General features: G+C 60.4%; 1 protein-coding gene across 1 annotated transcript in view; it reads right to left on the bottom strand.

The window, feature by feature from the left end:
- Positions 1 to 1,604: 1,604 nt before the first annotated feature.
- Positions 1,605 to 19,039, bottom strand: part of GNB1L (G protein subunit beta 1 like) — a 44,484-nt gene continuing 27,049 nt past the window's right edge. Inside the window, exons 5-8 of the mRNA XM_082852990.1 lie at positions 17,845 to 18,007; positions 14,761 to 14,859; positions 11,339 to 11,554; positions 1,605 to 2,114 (exon numbers count right to left, since the gene is read on the bottom strand). Of these exons, the coding sequence (XP_082709116.1) occupies positions 1,863 to 2,114; positions 11,339 to 11,554; positions 14,761 to 14,859; positions 17,845 to 18,007 (730 nt within the window). The 3' untranslated portion in view covers positions 1,605 to 1,862. The remainder of the gene's footprint in view (positions 2,115 to 11,338; positions 11,555 to 14,760; positions 14,860 to 17,844; positions 18,008 to 19,039) is intronic.

The following is a 19,039-nucleotide window of genomic DNA, read 5'->3' as shown; positions in this document are numbered from 1 at the left end:
CTGGCATTCGTGATGTGGAAACCCCTCTGGATGCGCACCACCCCCCAACATCCCAGGGGCCGCAGCCCCCCCACCCCCGCAGATGTGCTAGAGGAAACCCGGCAGCACCTCTGTCCAACGGGCCCACGGGGAGGCCCGTCCCTGAGCTGGGATGGTGCACAGCCCCCCAGTCAGGGGTGTGGGTCTGGGGGGCCCCGGCTGGATCAGCAGCACAAGTTGCAGGCAGTATGGTGGGCACCTGGGCCTGGTTGTGGGGCAGATACCTGCTGGTCCAGGTGGCCCGGGTCAGACGTCTGCTCGCTGGATCCAGAACGCTCTGCTCTGCCCACGGGGACCAGGCCAGGCTTCAGCGGCTGCCCACTGGCTCCTCTTGCCGGGGCCCGGGGTCATCTGCCCACACCCGCAGTCCTGGACCCTTGTCCACCATGAGGCCCCGCAGCCCCAGGACCCATCCCCACTGCCACTTCTGACCTTCGGGGAAGAGGGACCACAGAGCTCTCCAAGGATGCAGGTGGTCCTCACAGCTGCCGGGAGGCACATCTTCTGGAGCCCGAGGAGGGTGAGCTAGTCTCACATGAAGCTCCCCCAACACCCTTGGTGCCCCCCTCTCAGCACCCCACACAGTGCTGGCATTTCAACCCCACTTGTGTCCCTCGTGGTCCCTGCTTCAACCAATCAGCCAAACCTCAGAGCCCTTCAGCCCCCGAGCTGAACCTGGAGGCCAGACTCTCCAGCAGGGCCCTGTTCCAGTGGGTTCGGCATCCCGCCACCTGGATGCACACGTGTTCTCCAGATGCCTGGGAAAGCCACGCAGCCCTTCTGGAGCGCAGCCACCGCAGACCCCACCCTCTCGGGCCTGCTGGGACCCAGTCTGGTTATAAGCAAAGTGTGGAGTAGGGGGTTCCTGAGTGCCCCTTAGGGCCCCTGCCTCAGGGGAGGCCATTCAGGTCCTGCAGCCAAAGGGGAGCTGACCTCAGGTAGGGTGCGAAGGGGGCTCTCCCGGCAAAGAAGCTGATGGAACGAAGGGGTTTGTGGCCCCCAGCTTGGTCGGGCTCTGCCCACAGCCTCCATCCCAATTTTCAGGGTCCCATTCCTTCCCAACCCATAGCCCAGCCTTGAGAGAAGCTGTCCTGAGGTCTGGGCTCGGCCCCACGTGGGAGTCGCCGGCGGCTGCCCTGTGTGAGCGGCTGCAACAGTGCCCTTGGTCCCCGTCTGTCTCGCTTGGGCTGCTGGGCTTTATGCCTAGAAGCCACACTGGGACAGCCACCTGCCACTCTCAGCCTCACTCCACGAGGTGGCCCTTCTTTTCTCCTGCTGGTCCTGCTGGAGGCCTAGCCCTGTGCCCTCCCCGCCACCCCCATCAGGGGCCCTCTCCCTGCCGCACTCCCGTCAGGAGCCTGTCACCGGTTCAACCCTGTGATGCAGGAGCTCCTGGCCGTCTGCGGTGTGAGGAGCCCAGGACCCGGGGCCCACACTTGGCATCCCTGCTGGACGGACCAGCCACCCTGCCCAGTGGAGGTTCTGAGGACAGACAGCTCTGGGCTCTGATCACCCGGGGAAGCAGGGGGTCACCTGGGAGAATTCGTACCTCACGCCTGCAGGTTTGCAAACAAGTTTATTATCAGGCACCCCCAGGTCGGCCTCTTGCCTGGGTCGCTGGTGCCCAGTGTCTGGCCTGGTTATGCTTTAAATGGCAGTCGCCGTGGCACAGACGCTGTGCTTCATGAAAGGCAGCAGGTCCCATGCAGGAAGGAGGCCCAAATGACCGGCTCTTCCCATGACCAGTGGGGCCCGTGGCCCACGGCCTCCAACCCCTTGCACCACCTTCCCGCTATCCAAGTGTCCTGACAAGGAGCCACGAGTCACGTGCATGGGTAGAGAGACCAGACACTGATGCGCTGATCCCCAGACCCTGTGGCCAGCAAGCCGTCGTCAGCGAAGGCCACACAGTGCACGGTGGCGCTGTGGAAGGCCAGCACGGCCAGCGGCTTCATCGTCCGCCAGTGAAACACACGGACGCGATGGTCCCAGCCCGCGGTGGCCAGAATCTTACGGTCTGGCCGAATCTTGACGTCGGCGATCCCGGGGTTGGTGAGCACGTGAGTCCCACGCACCTGTGATCAGAGCGGCAGGGAGAACCGTTAGGTGGCTTCTTAGACCTGCCTCCACGCCTCCTCCTCTACCAGGACGCCCCTGTCAGGAACAGGGAGCCAAGCGCTCCTGCCAACTTACTGCCACCTCCTGGAGCCAGCACAGGCGACCTCTGCCCTTGGCCAGACCCTCGGGTTGAGACAGGACAGGCCTCAGTGGACTGCGGCCTGGGCCCCTCCCCAAGGAAATACTGCCCCCCAGCCTCCAAGCAGCACTGCCCACTGGACGGCAGCAAGGTCAGTGGGTCCTCTCTCGCGAAAACTCACCGCACCCAAAGCAGAAGGAGCAGAAGGAACTCAAACCCCACCTACAGCAAAGCCGGGGGAAGGGCAGCCCTGCGTGGCATGCAAGGGGGAAGGCTGCCCGGGGCTGGATGTGCAGCCATTGTGGGGCCATCTGGCAGCTCTGCCCCACGTTGACAACACACACTTGGCCATCGTCGTGATGACCCAAATGGCCACGTCCTTCCACCCATCCTGTCTTGGCCCAGCCCTGGGCACCAGGAGTCCTTGCTGCCCCGGGGTCGCTGGTGTGCCCACAGCAGCTCCCCTTTCTCTGCAAATTCACCTCCTGTTGGGCCAGAGCAGCCTCAGGGAAAGTCATTCGTTTTTCAAAGACAACCCAGGGAAAAGGAGGAAAGAAACTCAAGCAACCAGACACTCACCAGGCACTTTTGCAAATCAGCAAAACAGAACTGCATGAAGCAATGATCTCCATAAAACAAGAACCAGGAGAGCAAACCCAGAGGAGGGAGCCTGATCCACAGGCACCGAGAGAAGCAAACACTGCAGCAGCGAGGGGAATCGGAAGAGACAGCAAAGGCAGGTGTGACCCAACCTGAGGACAGAGGCATGGCCACTGGAGAAACAGCAGATGTGGAAGGCCGCGCAGCTGCTCTGATCTTTGCCGTTTAGAAAATCTGTTCTTGCTTCTAGAAACTGAAGTCTTAGGATCCACAGAGAGCCTACAGGGTGGTCACAGGAAGATGCGCTTGACAACGTCATTGGACGCAAAGCTGATTAGTCCTTTTGTCAGGTAAAAGGATCAAGTCAACCATGAGGGCAGAATGGCCCATGGCCACGTCTGGGCCAGGTCTGGGCCAGACAGTGGGGTGATGCCTGCGAAGCTGGGAGGGGAGGCCTGAGAATTTTATATCCAGCCAAACTGTCGCTCAGGTATGAGAACAACAGACGAGCATTTGTGAACATGTAAGAACCCAGGGGATGCGTCCCATCAGCTCTTCCTGGAGAACTAGGAGATTAAGTCCAGTCTCTCAGGAGAAAACAGGGGAACGGCAGCAAGTGGCCTGGCAGAGAGTAGGGAACGTAGTCCCCTGCAGGATTAGGCCTGAGACAATACAGGGATCAAGGCTACAGAACCGGTTGTGTAACTAACAGAAATACAGGATGGCAGCAAAAGAGATGGGTGTGAAGTTCACTGATCTGCTCATCTTTGTCATCTGGGTCGAAGATACAACAGTCAGCCTCATTCTACGGAGATTATCTGACACCCACTGAGGTGCTGACAGAACAACCTCACTTCCTCTCCCCACCCAGGTGTAATCGTTTCCTAATATTTGCCCTTGTATTTCTCTGAAAAGGAATAAAAATATACTCAACAGACTTTTGACTGGATTCCAAAGTTAAAGCCAAATGTGTGCTGTGAACGTGAGAGACACCAAAAGAATGACTGGCCAAGAAACCCCGGGAGCCAGCAGACGAGAGAGTCAGGGCCCACCCTGGGGACCAGGGAGCACTCGGACAGACTGTGCCCACAATTGACAACAACAGAGTGTGTACAGTTCACAACAAGAAGCCGCGAATGTCTGCTCAGCAGACAAACAGACACCCTTCATGAAGCTGGGACTACAGGAGGTGGTTGTGATGGGCAGCTGGTGCCAGACCGCTCCGCGTGCTGCCAACAACCACCAACTGGACAAAAGACACTGCGTGACTGCGTCCAGGCACCAACACCGGTGGGAAGGGCAGCTGACAGGGGAGCCTCCCAGAGGCCCAGTAGCTCTCTGCTCGCGGAATGTCTGGCCACAAAGTCCAGGCGGAGCACAGCGGCCACGTGAAGCCAAGGAGGTGATCAGAGGGTGGGGCCGCTGGAACCCGTGGGGTGAGGCAGCAGCATAGAGGGGGCTGGGGGAGGGACTGCAGGCCATGTGGGTCCCACGAGTCCTTGTGAGGGCTGGGCTGTGCCCACTCAGGGCACCACACAAGGTTAGCCGGCCAGTGGCTGCTGCAGGGTTAAAGGGAACGAATACAAGAGATCAACAGTGATCTTGGACCCAGCAGCCGAGGGTGACATCTGTGTGTCCACACAAGACCAGATGAGACCCCGCGTGGCCGCGCTGCAGGGTAGGCATCACGCCCTGGTTGGGCCTACTCTGGCCAACAATGATGAAGCTGGAAACCAAGCCCCACAAGTGCGAAGGGGAGGTACAGTTTGGAAGGTGAGTCCCATGCATTACAGGAGCCTGGGATGACCCTGGGCCCCACATACTGCCTGACGGAGTGGAAGCCAAGCCCATGGTGCAGGTGAACAGCCGCAGGGCTGAGAGTGATTGCTCTGCAAAGTAAGGGAATCCAGTCTCCATCTCCATCGGTACAATGTCTGGCACAGACAAAAATTACTAGACACCCAAAGGAGTAGGAAAAAAAGCAGTTAATGGAAACCAGCCCAGAACAGCACAGGTGTGGAACATATCAGACAAAAACTTTAAAGCAATATTTAAATACGTTCCAAAAAATGAAAGAAAATGCAAATAATTACCAAAAAATTGTCTTGATGAGTGAACAGGTAGGATCTATTAGCAGAGAAATGGAAATTCAGAACCAACTCAGAACAGCCAACACTCTGTGAAGGTGAAGAGCAAAGCGGGAGGACCAACTTCACAACTTGCTGTGAAGCTACAGGAATCAAGACCATGGATGTTGGTGGAAGAAGAGACAAACGGATCAGTGGAACAGAAAAAAGAGCCCAGAAATGGACCCCCATAAACACGTGACCTTTGACACAGGAGCAAAGTAGCCTTTTCAACAAACGGTGCTGGAACAACTGGACGTCCACATGAGAAGAAACGAATCCAGACACAGACCTGCCACCTTCACAAAAATCAACTCAAAATAGACCAAAGACCTAAATGTAAATTGCAAAACTGTAAAACTCCTAGATGACGACAGGAGAAAACCTAGGTGACCTTGTATTTAGATACAACACCAGAGCATAATCCATAAAGGAAACAATTGATAACCTGACTTCACTAAAATTAGAAACTTCTGCTCTGTAAAGACACTGTTGAAAGAATGAGAAGACAAGCCAAAGACTAAGAGAAAGTATCTGCAAAGACGCATCTGATAAAGGGCTGTTACCCAAAATACACAAGAACTCTTAAGAAAATGAGCAACCCAATTTAAAAATGGGCAAAAAGCCTGAACAGACACCTCAGCACAGAAGATACACAGATGGCAACTAAGCATGTGAAAAGATGCTCCACATCGTATGTCATTAGAGAAATGCAAATGACAACAAACAGACACCACTGCACATCTGGACACATGTCATTATACATTCGTCCAAACCCATAGGATGTACATCACCAGAAGTGACCCCTGATGTGAACCAAGGGCTCTGGGTGATGATGAGGTGTCAGTGTAGTTCCATCGATTGTAACAAATGTCCCACTTGTTGCGGGGGGATGTCGATAGTGGGGGTGCTGGGGGTATATGGGAAATCTCTGTACCTTCCTCTCAATTTTGCTGTGAACCTAAAACTGCTCTAAAAATAGAGTCTTTTGTTAAAAAAAAAAAGGCACAGTAATAGAAAATGTAGAACTGAAAAGCTAATAACTGACGTGAAAAATGTGTAGGACAGGCTTAACAGCAGATTGGAAATTATTATTATTATTATTTTTTTTTTTGCGGTACGTGGGCCTCTCACTGTTGTGGCCTCTCCCGTTGTGGAGCACAGGCTCCGGACGCGCAGGCTCAGCAGCCATGGCTCACGGGCCCAGCCACTCCATGGCACGTGGTATCCTCCTGGACCGGGGCATGAACCCGTGTCCCCTGCATCGGCAGGCGGACTCTCAACCACTGCGCCACCACGGAAGCCGGAAATTATTATTTTTTAAAAGTCTGTAAACTAGGGGACATTATCAATGGACATTATCTGACCTGAAGAAGAGAGAAAACTGACCAGAGCCTCGAGGGCCATGGGACAATGTCTCTCAGGGAGGCCAGACCCCTGAAAACCACAGATAAAAAGAACGTCTTGGGAGCGGCCGAGGAGAAGCCCCACGAGGTGACCAGGAGTGAGGACCAGACGCCACGAGTCCCCAGCAGACGGGGGTCACCGGAGACCACGTGTCTTCAAAGCACACGAAGGAAGCCAACCAAGTGCTCCAGAGAAAAGGCAGAGGTTGTCGCAAAGCATGAAAAAGCAGAGCCCCACTAGAGGGCCCGACAAGACGGCCAGGCAGCGCACACGGGACAAAACAGAACCCGTGCAATGAGGTCGTGTGCGCGGCTGGCCCACGAGGGGGACGCCTGTGTGTGAAGGGAGGCTGAAGGTGAAAGATGGAAAAAAGCTACAGAAGGAAGTAGCAGCCAGAAGACACCTGGCCTGAGCCATGTGAAGCGCTGCTGAAATGGGCTTTCAGGCAAAAATCCTTCCCAGAGATAACAAGAGTTCAACCCCCCAGGAAGATTCAAAATGCAGACTAAGAACACACAGGACCCAGGAAAGTCACCAAGATGGACCCAGCAAAAGCACCCCCCAGAGGCCGGGGCAGGCATGGCTTTCGACCCACGTGGCCCACATGAACCACACGGCTGCCTGAGGGGCAGCTGGGTTGTGGGCAGCAGAAATACCTCTTTCCAAGCACGGGGGCCACGGGAACCTACTGGCATTTCAGGGAGCTGCTATCACTCAGAACTAGTTCTCCAACCACAAATGGATCAAGTTAGAAGCCTAGAAATAAAAAATAACTGGGGAAAGAATCAAACATTTGGAAACATAAAAACACTCTGATCAGCTCCGCAGTCAGAGAACAAAGAAAAATCGGGCGCCCGGAAGTGAGTGTGATGAATCCCGGTCAGAGCTGCACATCGAGCCTGGAGGACTCAGGGGAGGAAGAGAAAGGTAGACGGGAAATGGGGAAAAGATGTTTAAAGAAAACAAACGTAAGCCTGATCAGGAATGGACAGGACAGCCCTGCACATAAAGCAGGGATGCAATCACAAACAACTGAAAAAGGTCAGTGCAGCCAGCACATGGGCAGTGCCCCTGCGCGACCCATCCAGCCCCTACACGCACGCCTGCCCTGCCTTCCTGCGGCCTCTGTCCAGTGCCCAGGCCCGTGATGTCCCGGGCCCCTTCTCCGTCCATGGCGACCAGCAGCATCCCTGCATGTCCCGCGCTCTCTGCCACTCCAGTGCTCTTGTCCAGAGGAATCCAGGTTCAGTGCTTCCTGTCTGTGCTGCACACAAGCAGCCATAACCCACTCACTGGGTGGGTGCCCAGCACGGCCCTCACCCCCACCGCCCCCTCCCTTGGAAGCTGGTGCAGCCATGCCCGCATGAGAAGGCAAAGCCCACACGTGTGCCCGCAGCAGGGGTGCGTCAGCCTGAGCCCCAACTCATGGGCAAGGACAAGGTGACTCACAGCCCCCGACTCTTCCTCTCCCAGGAACTCCGCCCTGGGCTCGGAGCAGTGGGTGCGCCGGAACCCACTCGGGGCCCTGCTTCAAGGTGGATTTGTTAACAACGGGGATGTTTCCCAGGGAGTAAAGGGCTCCCCAAATCTGCTGTCTGCTGGTGGAGCCGGGAGCCCAGGTGGTGGCCGGGAAGTTGCAGAGCAGCCTGAGCAGTGGTCTTTGTGCGGCTGGCTGCGAGTCGGGTGCGGAGCGGAGCGCATGCATGCCAGTGTTGCCACCTGGGAGGGGCTGAGATGCCCAGGACGGCCCAGGGGAAAGGGGACAGGAGTGATGCACCCCCACCCTCGCAGCCCCTCCTGGAAGCTCAGAATCAAGGCACAAGGCCCTTTCAGTGGGGACCTGGACTGGACGAGACCAGTCCTATCGGGGCCCACAGCACCCATGTATGGTCAAGGCGGCCGGAGCCCCGCCCATGGTGTCCCGAGATATGTGTGTGTGGGGGTGGGGATGGTGTTGTGCCCATAGCTCCTCAGCTCGGGGCCCCATGGTCTCCCTTGCACCAGCCCAAGTGTCACCAGCTGCTGACACTTTAGAGGGAAGCCCCCGGCAGGGCTGGGGAGCAGGCGGGCAACGGCCACGCAGCAGGGAGGAGGGGACGCCTGGCCGACCAGCCGTGGGCGTGATGGGGGGGAGTGGTCGTCTGACTCCAGCCTGGGTTGGCTGGGGTGGGGGCCTAGTTATTACTTCAGGGCCTAGAAATACCACTGGCCGTAAATCAGCCCCTGCTTCAAGGCCGTGGACCCTGCCCCAAGTGTGGGAGGGAGGGCAGGTCTGTACACCACCTGTGTCTGACGACAGCCAAGGCCCAGACCCCGGGCTCGAGGGGAGCAGAGCGAGCAGCCCCTACAGGTGGGTGAGCGTCCAACGTCCTAGAGAGGGTGGCCGAAGGCTCCAGTTACCGCCGCGGCCTCTGGCCAAGCCCGTCTCGGACCAGGACCCTCCAGGAAGGATCCCGGCCACCAGCGGCTCTCGCAGCACATGACCTCAGGTGCCAGGAATGCGCGCGCAGCACGGCCCCATCTGGTTCCCATTACCCTCACTCCACGCAGGAGCCCCATCTGCGCCTCTGCAGCGCCCGCCCGCCCACCCGCCCGGGGAGATTGATTTGGGCTCATTAGAGCTGCTGCCGCGAGGTAAGGCACATCTTTGCCCACATGGCTCCACGGCCAGCGCCTCAGGGCCAGTTGCGGCACCGAGGGCCCAGGGAGAGGTGCCTGCGGACACCGCGACGCTGAGGCCCTCGAGGCCCTGACACCTCCTCCTTGAGGCCTGCGTTCCAGGACCTGAAGGTGTCTGGGCCTCTGGGGACATGGATGTCTCCAGCGAGGCCACAGTGGGCAGTCGGAGGGAGGAGCGGCGCCTCCTAGGATGCACGCTAAGAGAGGCCCTGGCCGCGGCACGGCCTCCACCAACCTCCCGGCTGGCCTGGACTCCCTATGCTCTGACTTTCCAATTCATATGCACAGTGAACCTCCAGCTCTGAGCTGGAACATGCCCCATAAATTTAAGTCTGAAGTTCCTGCAGCTGTTTCTCCAACAGGCCAGGGGAGACCAGGCCGACCTGGGCCAGGACGGCAGGAGGGGCCTCTTCCTAGGTCCTGGGGGCAGGGCCTGGGGGCACTGCAGTCAGTGGGGCCCTCAGGAGAGCCACCTGGGTCTCTAGGCATTTGCAAAGTTGGGCTGAAGTTGAAGCCACAGCAGGACAGAGCACTGGACCTCATGGGGGTGGGGGTCGCTGCCTGGTTCCCACCAGGCAGGAGCAGAGGAGGGTGTGGGGGGAACCCCGATGCCCACCTGGCCAGGCTCTGTGTCCTTGACGGCTCAGAACATGAAGACCCAGCACCACGTGGCTCCGCCCCATTTCTAAAGATGAGCACCATGGTGACTTCCACTCCCACCACCCACATCCAGGACTTCAAGGCCTTGGAGATGCTTCCTCTGGAATGGAGGCTGGAGAAGCTCCACCCCCACAGCCGGCCCCAGCCCCGTAGGGAGGCCTGTTTGACCCCATCCTGCAGGGCCTCTGTGGACTCCCTGGGACACCGGACAGGAAGACGGACGGGAAGCTGCTTTACTGCAAGTCAGGCGAGCGTGGCACAGGCTGGTCTGCAGTGGGGGGGGGGGGGGGGCGTGGGGGGCAGGAGGTGATGCCAAGGAAGTTGGAACACCTGCCTTGTCCTCATGTGTCACATGACCCCTCCCTCCCTCTCCCTCCCCCCTCCCCGGGACTCCACAGGGCTGCTCGCCCCTCAGGACCCTTCCCAGACCCTGCAGCCATGGCCACTCGCTCTGGTTCTAGCTTGGTCCTCCCATGGACTGTGCTTTTTAGGAAGCTAGAGCGGTCCCTCCAGCTGCCGCATAGAAGATCTCCCTGCTGAGTCCGCCCTTGGCCCCTAGCTCCTGCCCAGGACCCCTCACCCACCCCTGATAGCCCTGCCCCTTGCTATCCTGCACCCAGGGCATGGCAATGTCCGCTGGGCATGGCAGTCTCTCCCGATTTTCACCCATGCCTGCCCTCTCCCACCCACCCAAGTGCACAGAGCCTCTTCCCTGGCTGTGGGGGCCCCGGGCTGCTGGGCAAGGCCTCCCATCTGGGGAGGGCCCGAGAGATGCCCTCTTCCTGCGGTCTCCTGTCTGCAGGGAAGCCTGGACCACGCAGCCCCTGTAGAGGGCATAGCCACAGGCCCTGTCCTCCAGAGCTCCAGGAGGTGGGATACACGGCTCCCCACTGGGGCCCCACTCCCCCACCAGACCTGGGCTCGCAGAGCCGGCCGTGGTCAGGTCTCAGCCTTCTGAGGCTTCCTGGCTAATAGGGGCGCCCCCGCCCAGAAGCCAGTGTGCACTCAGGTCACCCTCAGGGGGCTGACAGGCACAGGGCACACCCAGCACCTCACTCCCCAGGACCTCACCCATCTGAGGCCTGGCCAGGAGGCTCCCCTCCCGGCCAACTCCATCACCCCCTCCCAACAGGGCTGAGCACTGGGCACCCAGATGTGGCCCCGAAGGGCCCCCAGCCACGTGGGATGGGAAGCCACTGAGCCGTTACGGCCCTCCCACTGCCCCCGGGCAGCTTGCAGACAGCCACAGGGGCCTCACTAAGGGATTTCTCCATGTAGGGTTTGGGGTTTTTTCTTTTTTTTTTTTCTTTTTGATTGATCAGTTCCTTACTGACCAAATTCCTCTGAGTTTTGCAAACGGGCTTGCACAGTCCTGGATTCTACATGCCTTTCCTCTAGATGGACGAGACGTGACCGCTATTAGCCAAGGTCTGAGGGAAACCCAAACCCTGTGAATGGCTCACGAGCGCCAGCCCCTCTACTGCCGCCCGCCAGGCCCGCCCGCGCCGGGTCCGATGATTAATTAACTGCGGACCTGCCACAAGTCCTCTTCATGCCTAAATATTGTTCCAGCCCATCAGACTGTTGGCGCAGAGCAGGATAAATGACACCTCGGGCCTGGCCCACTGACCTGCAGGGCCTGCTGCTCATCCAGGCTCCAGACGGCCAGCGTCTTCTCCGCAGAGCCTGAGACGCCCCTGGCCTCCTGGGAGTCGAAGTCCAGACCCATGACGGGCTCTGTGTGGCAGGAGACGCGGCTGCACACTTTCCGTGAGGAGACGTCCCACAGGGCCACTGAGCCGTCCTCGTAGCCAGCCAGGAGGAGAGGGCGGGGACTGGAGTCAGCCTGCGGGGACAGCTCGCTGTCAGCTGGGGGATGCTCGGGGGTCCCGGGCCTTCTGGAGGAGAAGGAGCTTGAGATAGGCCGCCTTCTCCACTGAGCCCTGGGGGGTCTGCACACCCCCAGGGGGCCGACACCCAGACTGGGGCCAGTGCGGGCTGGGTGGGGTGCCTGCCGTCGGGGTCTGGGACACTGGCTGGTCCTCCCACTCCTTCCCACCGGCCAAGACGTGCGGCCACCCCTGGGCGGGGCCGGCCACCTGTCTAGAACTGCCGGCCAAAGAAAATCTCGAGCTCCGTCTCAATGAAAAATGAACCTTCTGTACTTTGTCAACGTCGCCGCGGAAGCCCCCCAACCGTCAAGGCTGCAGAGTCAGCGCCTTGCCGGCCGAGCCGCGTGATGGATGAGGGCGTGGGTCAGAGGGCTGTGCAGCCGCCTGCAGGGGAGCATGGGGACCCTGGGTCGGCCTGGCACCGACTGAGAGCGGCCGCCCCGTGCTTGGTGCCCAGTCCCGGGACTGCCGCCAGACCCGGCACCTTTGCTCTCCACTGAGCTCCCGGGGCTCAGAAACGACCAAGCGCCCCCTGCCAGTGGAGGATTTCCCGAGGCCAGGAGCTCAGCCGGCCGCCCTCAAACCCTGGATGGCCAGCGGTGAGCACAGGGCCTGGGGGCCGCCAGCAAGGCTGCCTCCAGGGTCGCCTGCAGCTCCAATGGGGACCCGCTGCTGGCAGGCAAGGCTGGTGCTGAGCCGCGTGCCTAGGCGTGGCCGACAGCACCCAGGCGGGCCCTCCTGGCCCACCTGCTGGAGCTCGCTGCCCACCCAGAGGGGCTCCATGCCCAGGTGTTGCACACCGTGAGCGTCTAACATGAGTGGACGCTAGCTACGTCCTGAACCCCAGGAAGCAGAGCTCGCCGTGCTTGGTGTGAGGGGTATGTCTCAGGGCCCCGCAGAGTGAGGGGAGCCAGGGGAGCCCCGTACAGACCAGCTCTGGGATCTGGAGGACGCCTCCCACAAGCCCTTTTTTCTGATGATAACATGTGCTCCCAAAAACAAGCAGGAAGGAGGAGTCCAAGAAAGCAGCTGTGAGGAACTTGCCGGGGCCCCCTCGGGTCCATCCCCCTTGGGGCACTGCTGTGTCCTCCCACCAGCTTCCCACCGCACTGCCTGGCCCAGCCTGCTCCCCAGCCGCCACCCTGCATGTTCCTCCTGCATCCAGGGCTCCCCCACTGCCTACGGTCTGGGAGCTCTGAGTGCCTAGGCTGGAGCGGGGGCTGCACACCACTGAGCCCCCTGTGCAGGCACACAGGGCGGCCAGGGCAAGAGCCAGACCAGCCACAGGGCCCCGTGCCAGGCTCTGTCCCTGCACTGAGGCCCCTCCACCTTCTCTCCTAGCACACAGGGTCCCTGCGGCCCCCCAGGATAGACCCTGCAGGCGGGTCAGGGCTCTGGGGCCTCAGTCCTCTGGCGACCACGCCCTTGGTGCCAGGCTGACTTCTGCTTGCTCTGCGTTCCCGTCCCCACCCCAGGTGTGCCAGCCCGAGGCGCCCCCCAGCACCTCGAGGTTCCCCGGGGAGCCCTTAGCTGGGGGCGTGGGGGGGACACTGGAGGACCTGCTCTGAGGGTTGGTGTGGACAACCTCTGACCTCCTACATGACAATCATCCTAACAACACAGGCCATCCACTCTCAGGAGCAAAACAAGAAATCTCTGAATGTTTCAGAAAGGAATCCCACATTGGGCCACTCTGCCACACTCAGATCAATAAGCTATAACCTGGACCTCCAGGCTTGGCGAGGAATAAAGGGACATTTCAAATCAGCATAGTCTTTTCTTAACAGGATGCTTTGCGCTGGATCTGTATCAACTAACACAACTCGATTTGTCCTTCTGTCAACCACGTCAATTACCTTGACAAGTTTGTACATCCCATTTCTGCACATTTTTCTGATGGAATTCTTACATGATTAGGCAATGACAGCATCTCCAGGGAGGGAGGGTGAGCGGATGCAGCCCCGTCCCGCCCGGGGCCTGTGAGCACCAGGCCACCTCCACAGCCTCCGCTGCCCCTCCAGGCGCCCCCCCCACCCCTGCCTGCTGGCACCAGCAGCTTTGCCATCCAGGTGAGTCTCAGAGCCCCCACTTCCTCACGCCCCTCCCCCATGGGCTTCTCTCAGTTCAGAGATGGCAGGGACACCAACTGCAAGACAGGGCAGGGCCCTGGAGGGACAAGAGCTGGGCCCAGGGACCCTGCGGGCACACAGACACCTCCAAACCATGCGAGCCTGGCCGGGTTCGTATGGAGAGTCACAGCAGGGGCAGGAACGGCCTCCCCCTGGTCCCAGGCAGCCCGGGGTGGCTCTGAGGAGGCATAGGTGAGCTGATCGGAGCTGAAAAACAGGCCGCAGGCAGCGGTCCGAGACAGCCCTGGTCAGTGACCTGCTCCCCATGGCTTCTGCAGCTGTAAAGACGCTGCCGAGACTCTTTCCACATGAATGCACCGGACCATCTGCTCTGCTGCCCCCAGGAGCAGACGCCCATTTTGAGCTAGTGCTGACCGCTGGGGGTGGGAAGCTGCCCCTCTGGTCAGGAGGGTCCCTCCCAGGCCTCGCGCTCAGCCCCAGAGCCAGAACCCATCCTGCAGGGACTCAGGCCTGTGACTCCGCTGCCCCCCGGCTTCTGCCGCAGCCTCAGGAGATGCCTCCAGACCCTCTCTAATCAGAGAGAACAGCCAAGAAAGAAGGAAATGGCGTGGATCAGAAATTCCAAGTGTGGCCGCAGGGAAAGCCAGCACATTAAGCCCACTCCAGCCTCAACAAGGCAAAGAAGTAACAAAAATTAATCCTGGCGACGCAGGGGCCGTGCAGGCTTGCAGGGTTAGTCAGCACCCCCTCCCGGCCCCACGCCAGGCCGCGCCGGTGAGCAGACCAGAGGGGAGCATGTGGCTCCCCCAGGAGGGGGTTGCTGTCTCCCACACCGCCCTGCGAAGATGAGGACGAGCCCGGCATCCCCAAAGGGTCTGTAGGCGTCCTCGCAGCAGGAGGGCTAGAGGGCTGGGGACACCAAGGCTGAGGAGGACGCTGTGCACACGCCTCCCAGGGGCCAGTGCCCGTAGGTGATGAGGAACCAAGTCCCTAATGGGCATGATTCACACCTGGCGGGCGTGGCCGGCAGGTGTGGTCGGTGGGCGTGGCTGGCGGGCGCTGGGCCTTACCTGCCAGAGCTGCAGGCACATGGGCATGCCCAGCCTGGCCTGTGCCTCGGGCTTCAGGGAGCACACTGACGTCTTGGACGGCATCTCCAGAATCTGAACCTGACAGTAAGAAAACAAGCTGAGTTGGGCCAGAGCCAAGTCAAGTCTGTGCTGCACAAACAGGAGACTCTTGTGGCCTCAGCCCGGCCACTGTGGGCCTGTCTGCGCCTTCGGGAACCCAGGCCGTGCCTCCCGCATTGACCCACGGGCTCCTGGGCTCGGGGACTGCCGGGCTGTGTGGAATGCACGCGTCACTCGTGAGTGACTGGCAGGTCCCTCAAGCGGTGTCACTGCCCCGCAGCTACCTCAGGCCTCCTCTGCGTTGACCTCTTGGCCAAGCAGGCAGCCTGGCCCACGGCGCTGACTCAGCTCACTCGGCCTCCCGCCCTCCTCCTGGCACTCCTTCCCTGTCAGGCCCCACACGTGGATGACCCTGAGCCCTCCAGGACTGTCGCATGGCACCCAGACCTGCACACCTGGGGCCCCAGCGCCTGCTCCTCCACCGTGTGCGGCCTGTGCTCAGTGTCGCCTGACGGTGACACAGCCCCTCCTGCGCCTGGCTGGGTGACATGTCCCCACCTGGTGGCTCCAGCCACCCTCCTGGGGACACTCCACCAACAACAGTGTGTGCACCGCAGAGCTGCAAGGCACCCCTCGTCGACACGGGGCAGCCCCAGGTTTGCAGATGAGGAGTCTGAGGTCCAGACGTGATGGGGCATAGAGGGGACAGAACCTACACCTGCTGGTCCACTTCTGACACCTGGGGCACAGAACCCCCAGGAGGAAACCCCAGGGTGAACTCAAGGTGTAAATACACAGTGTGGAACGGGTGTAGCCCTGCTGCTGCTCTCACTAACGCACGTGCACATGCGTGTACACACATGCCCACACACATGCACACACAGCTCCCTCTGCCCGTATCACACTGCCTGCAGGGCCAGCACCTACCCCAGACACCTCGTTCTTACTACCCCAAAGAGACGGAAAAGGACCTAAGTGACGTGAGCGTCATCCCGCCATGAATTAGAGGCTGCTAAAAGGAGTTCCTGTAGCACACACGAAGCTCAGGGGAAGCTCCAGCAAAATGAAGGAGGTACAGGAGGATGCGGTGGCATGGAGTGTGGCCCAGAAGTGACCAAGCAAACCAAAGAGGAGGGGGCCTCGGAGCCCTTCTGTCCCCCGAAGTCAGCGGGAGGGAGGCAGGGGTGGGGACTGGCTGGGCCTCAGGCACCCAAGCCCGTCCCAGCCAAGGCGGGGGACCTAGAAGGTCAAGGAACGTGGTGCTGGGGGCTGGATGCCTGCCTTCCTATTTCTGCTCCGACGCCAGCTTCCTGAAACGTCACTACGTCAGGAGGACAAACTGCTGGGCGATGGGGGAGTGGGGTCCAGGGTCAGAGAGGGATGCCCCCACCCCTGATCTGGGGGCTCAGGAAGACCCCTCTGGTGGCAGTGAGGAGAGACGCGAGGGCGGGGGGATCGGGCAGAGGTGAGTGGCCCAGAGTGAGGGCGACACCAGGGCAGCCCAGGCCTGGGCTAGGCGCCATGAGAGGGGGCACAGTGCTGGCATCCAGAACAAGTGCCCCTTGGTCCTTGTGGTCCCAGGAAGGGCTCTGCACTCTGCCGGGGCCTTCCTCACACCAGGATGCTTCCACCTGGCATTCAAGGGCAAGTTTTGTTTCCAGAAGGAAAAATGTTTGGTTCGGGCAAGTGTGGCCACCCAGACGGCCGGGCCTGGCTCTGTCTGGGCACAGGCCAGTGCTGCTGATTCCAGGTGGGAACATGGAAAACAGCCCTTTTCCCAGGATATGCAAGGTTCCCAGACCTGTGGCTCCCGGGCAGGGGGGTGGTGGTGTACCAGAAGCTGGGGAGCTGGAGAGAAGCAGAGGGGATGAGCAGTCTTGGGCCAGGCTGGCGGGGGAAGCGGAAGGCAACCTCAGCGGAAGTGTGGTCTGGCCCCCACCACTGAGGAGGCTCGGCGCCACCCCGCTGCTGCCACCAGGAGAAAGCAGAGCCCTCTCTTTTCACGTTAATAAAACTTTTAACAGGTTTTTGGCAAACTGGCAAGAAAATCGCATGTAGCTCCTAATTGGTGACTTAAACGCCATCATGAACAAATAGATGCCTGTTCCTGCCTCATTATTTATGAGCTGAATCTGCTTTAAGACTCACGACTCCTCTTGGGTGGGGGCCAAACTTCCCGGGTGCAAGGCTTGCGTCCCTGCCCAGCCCCGCCCGCCGCATAGGCCCTCAGGGCAGCAGGGGACACGGGAAGGACGGGGCGTGGGCGGTAGGCAGGGGCCTCCCTCCCCCTGCACATGTACCCTAGGCCCACGCCCACTCTCGGCGCCCCCAGGCCCCCACCCACCAGGCCATCCCGCTGCACTTGGGGCTCCTTCCCCCACTGCCTCCAGCACCCCAATCCCCCTGCCCTCGGCGCTCCCCACCGGCACCCCGTCCTGGGCTCTGCTTCCCCTGGGGATTCTGCCTCTTCTGTCCCTGGGGTGTGAACACCACTGTCCAGACTGACCAGTCCCTGCCACAGATCACTGCTGGACACTCAGCCTGAACTCCATCTGACAGTGACCTTGGGGATCCATCCCACCCACTGCCCCCAGGAGCCCTGTCCTCTGACGGGCCCCGCTCATCTGTGACTGCGATTGCCACCCTGGTGCCAGCCCTTACACCCTGTGTCTCAGCCCTGCCCAAGACCTCTCACGCCAGTGCCCAGTTCTGACCCCAAAAGGCTGCCCTCCCCTGCTGTCCTGACTCTGAGGCCTATCTCGACCTCATGGGGTCTGCCTGGGGCTTCCCTCCATGCCTGCCTGCTCCCAAGGCCCCTGACAGCCTCGGGCCCTGACCTTGTCCATCCCGTGCTGCTCCTGGCTGGGTGCCAGGGCCTCCCAGAGACCTTGGCCCACTTCGGGCCCCTTTCCCGACCCCTAGCGCCAGGGCCACCTCAGGTGACCAGGCCAAGGTTGGCCTGAGGAGCCGCTCGGGGCACAGCACTCCTGCAGCCAGGGGCCAAGGGTGAATGGGCTCACTCACCTCATCGCTGCCTCTCCCCGGCACAGCCAGCAACCAGCGCTGCAGGCCCCCAGCCAGCACAGAGCCCCTGCAGAAGCCCACGCTCTCCAAGAGTACGGAGTCCACGACGGCGTTCCTGCCCTCCGCCAGGTCCCACACGCACAGCTTCAGGTCGCGGCCCTGGCTGCCAAAATAAGAGGAGACGGGCCGTGACCCTCCCAGGTGAGGACAAATGTCAGTGTGTTGTGGGTAGAATGAAATTCTAACCCAAGAATAAAAGAAATCTCCACGAGCTCAGACCCATGAGTGAACACATATATACACAGGGAGGAGAATTCCCATTAAACAGAAGAGTTCCAGTGATCTCCCCGTGAGATCAGCCCAGGCACAGCTGTGGGGGCAGAGCCCCTGGGCGGACGCTGAGGACGGAGGGACGGGGTATCTGCAGCCCTGAGGCTCACTGTCCACTGCGCGGCTCTAACACTCACCAGAAATGCTCCTCGCTGGGCCTCAGGACTCATTTCCTAGGAGTCTAGGAGGCAGAGGGAACGGTCCCTGCCGGTGGGACACCGTGGACACACTCCCCAGGTGGATGAGCCCCACAGATGTTCCAGACCCCTGACAAGGGGATGAGAAGGGTTTCCTCCCAAAAGCCCACCTCCCCAGTCTGACCCCAAGAAACCCCGGAGCTGAGCCGACATGAGGGTCACCCCACAGAACCGCCCTCCCATCCTCCTCCCAAGGGGTGAGGTCCAGACAAACAAGGGAAGAAGCAGCAGCATAGGCCAGTGGGGACGAAGGAGACAGGACAGTGGGCCAGTCCTGGAGCTGTGGAAGGGGACAGGAGGGCACGCGGGGCCCGGAATCTACCTGCACCATTGGGAGACCTCGGTGCTGCGTGGATGGATGCCTCCCAGGTAGACCCAGGGCACCCGATCCTGATCCAGACCCCAGCTCTGTCTGGAGAACCGCTGGTGTTGGCAGGATGTGCCTGGACCCTGGGGAGCAGGAGTCATTCGGCCTGAAGCGGCAGCGACGCGGGAGAGAGAGAACGTGAGGCCTCTCGACACCGTGTCTGAGTGGAGCTCAGGAGAGAAGCAGCAGTGGGAACCGTGCTCTCACACAGAGGCGCCGGCGCCGGCCAAGGGCACCCACACAGGGAGGGAGGGCTGTCCTGTATCTAAGGAACCCCCAAAACAGTGGCTCCCTGCCTCCT

Source organism: Leucopleurus acutus (assembly GCF_964270905.1).
Source record: "Leucopleurus acutus genome assembly, chromosome: 13".
NCBI classification, from domain to species: domain Eukaryota; kingdom Metazoa; phylum Chordata; class Mammalia; order Artiodactyla; family Delphinidae; genus Leucopleurus; species Leucopleurus acutus.
This window is presented reverse-complemented; position numbering and strand designations above follow the sequence as displayed.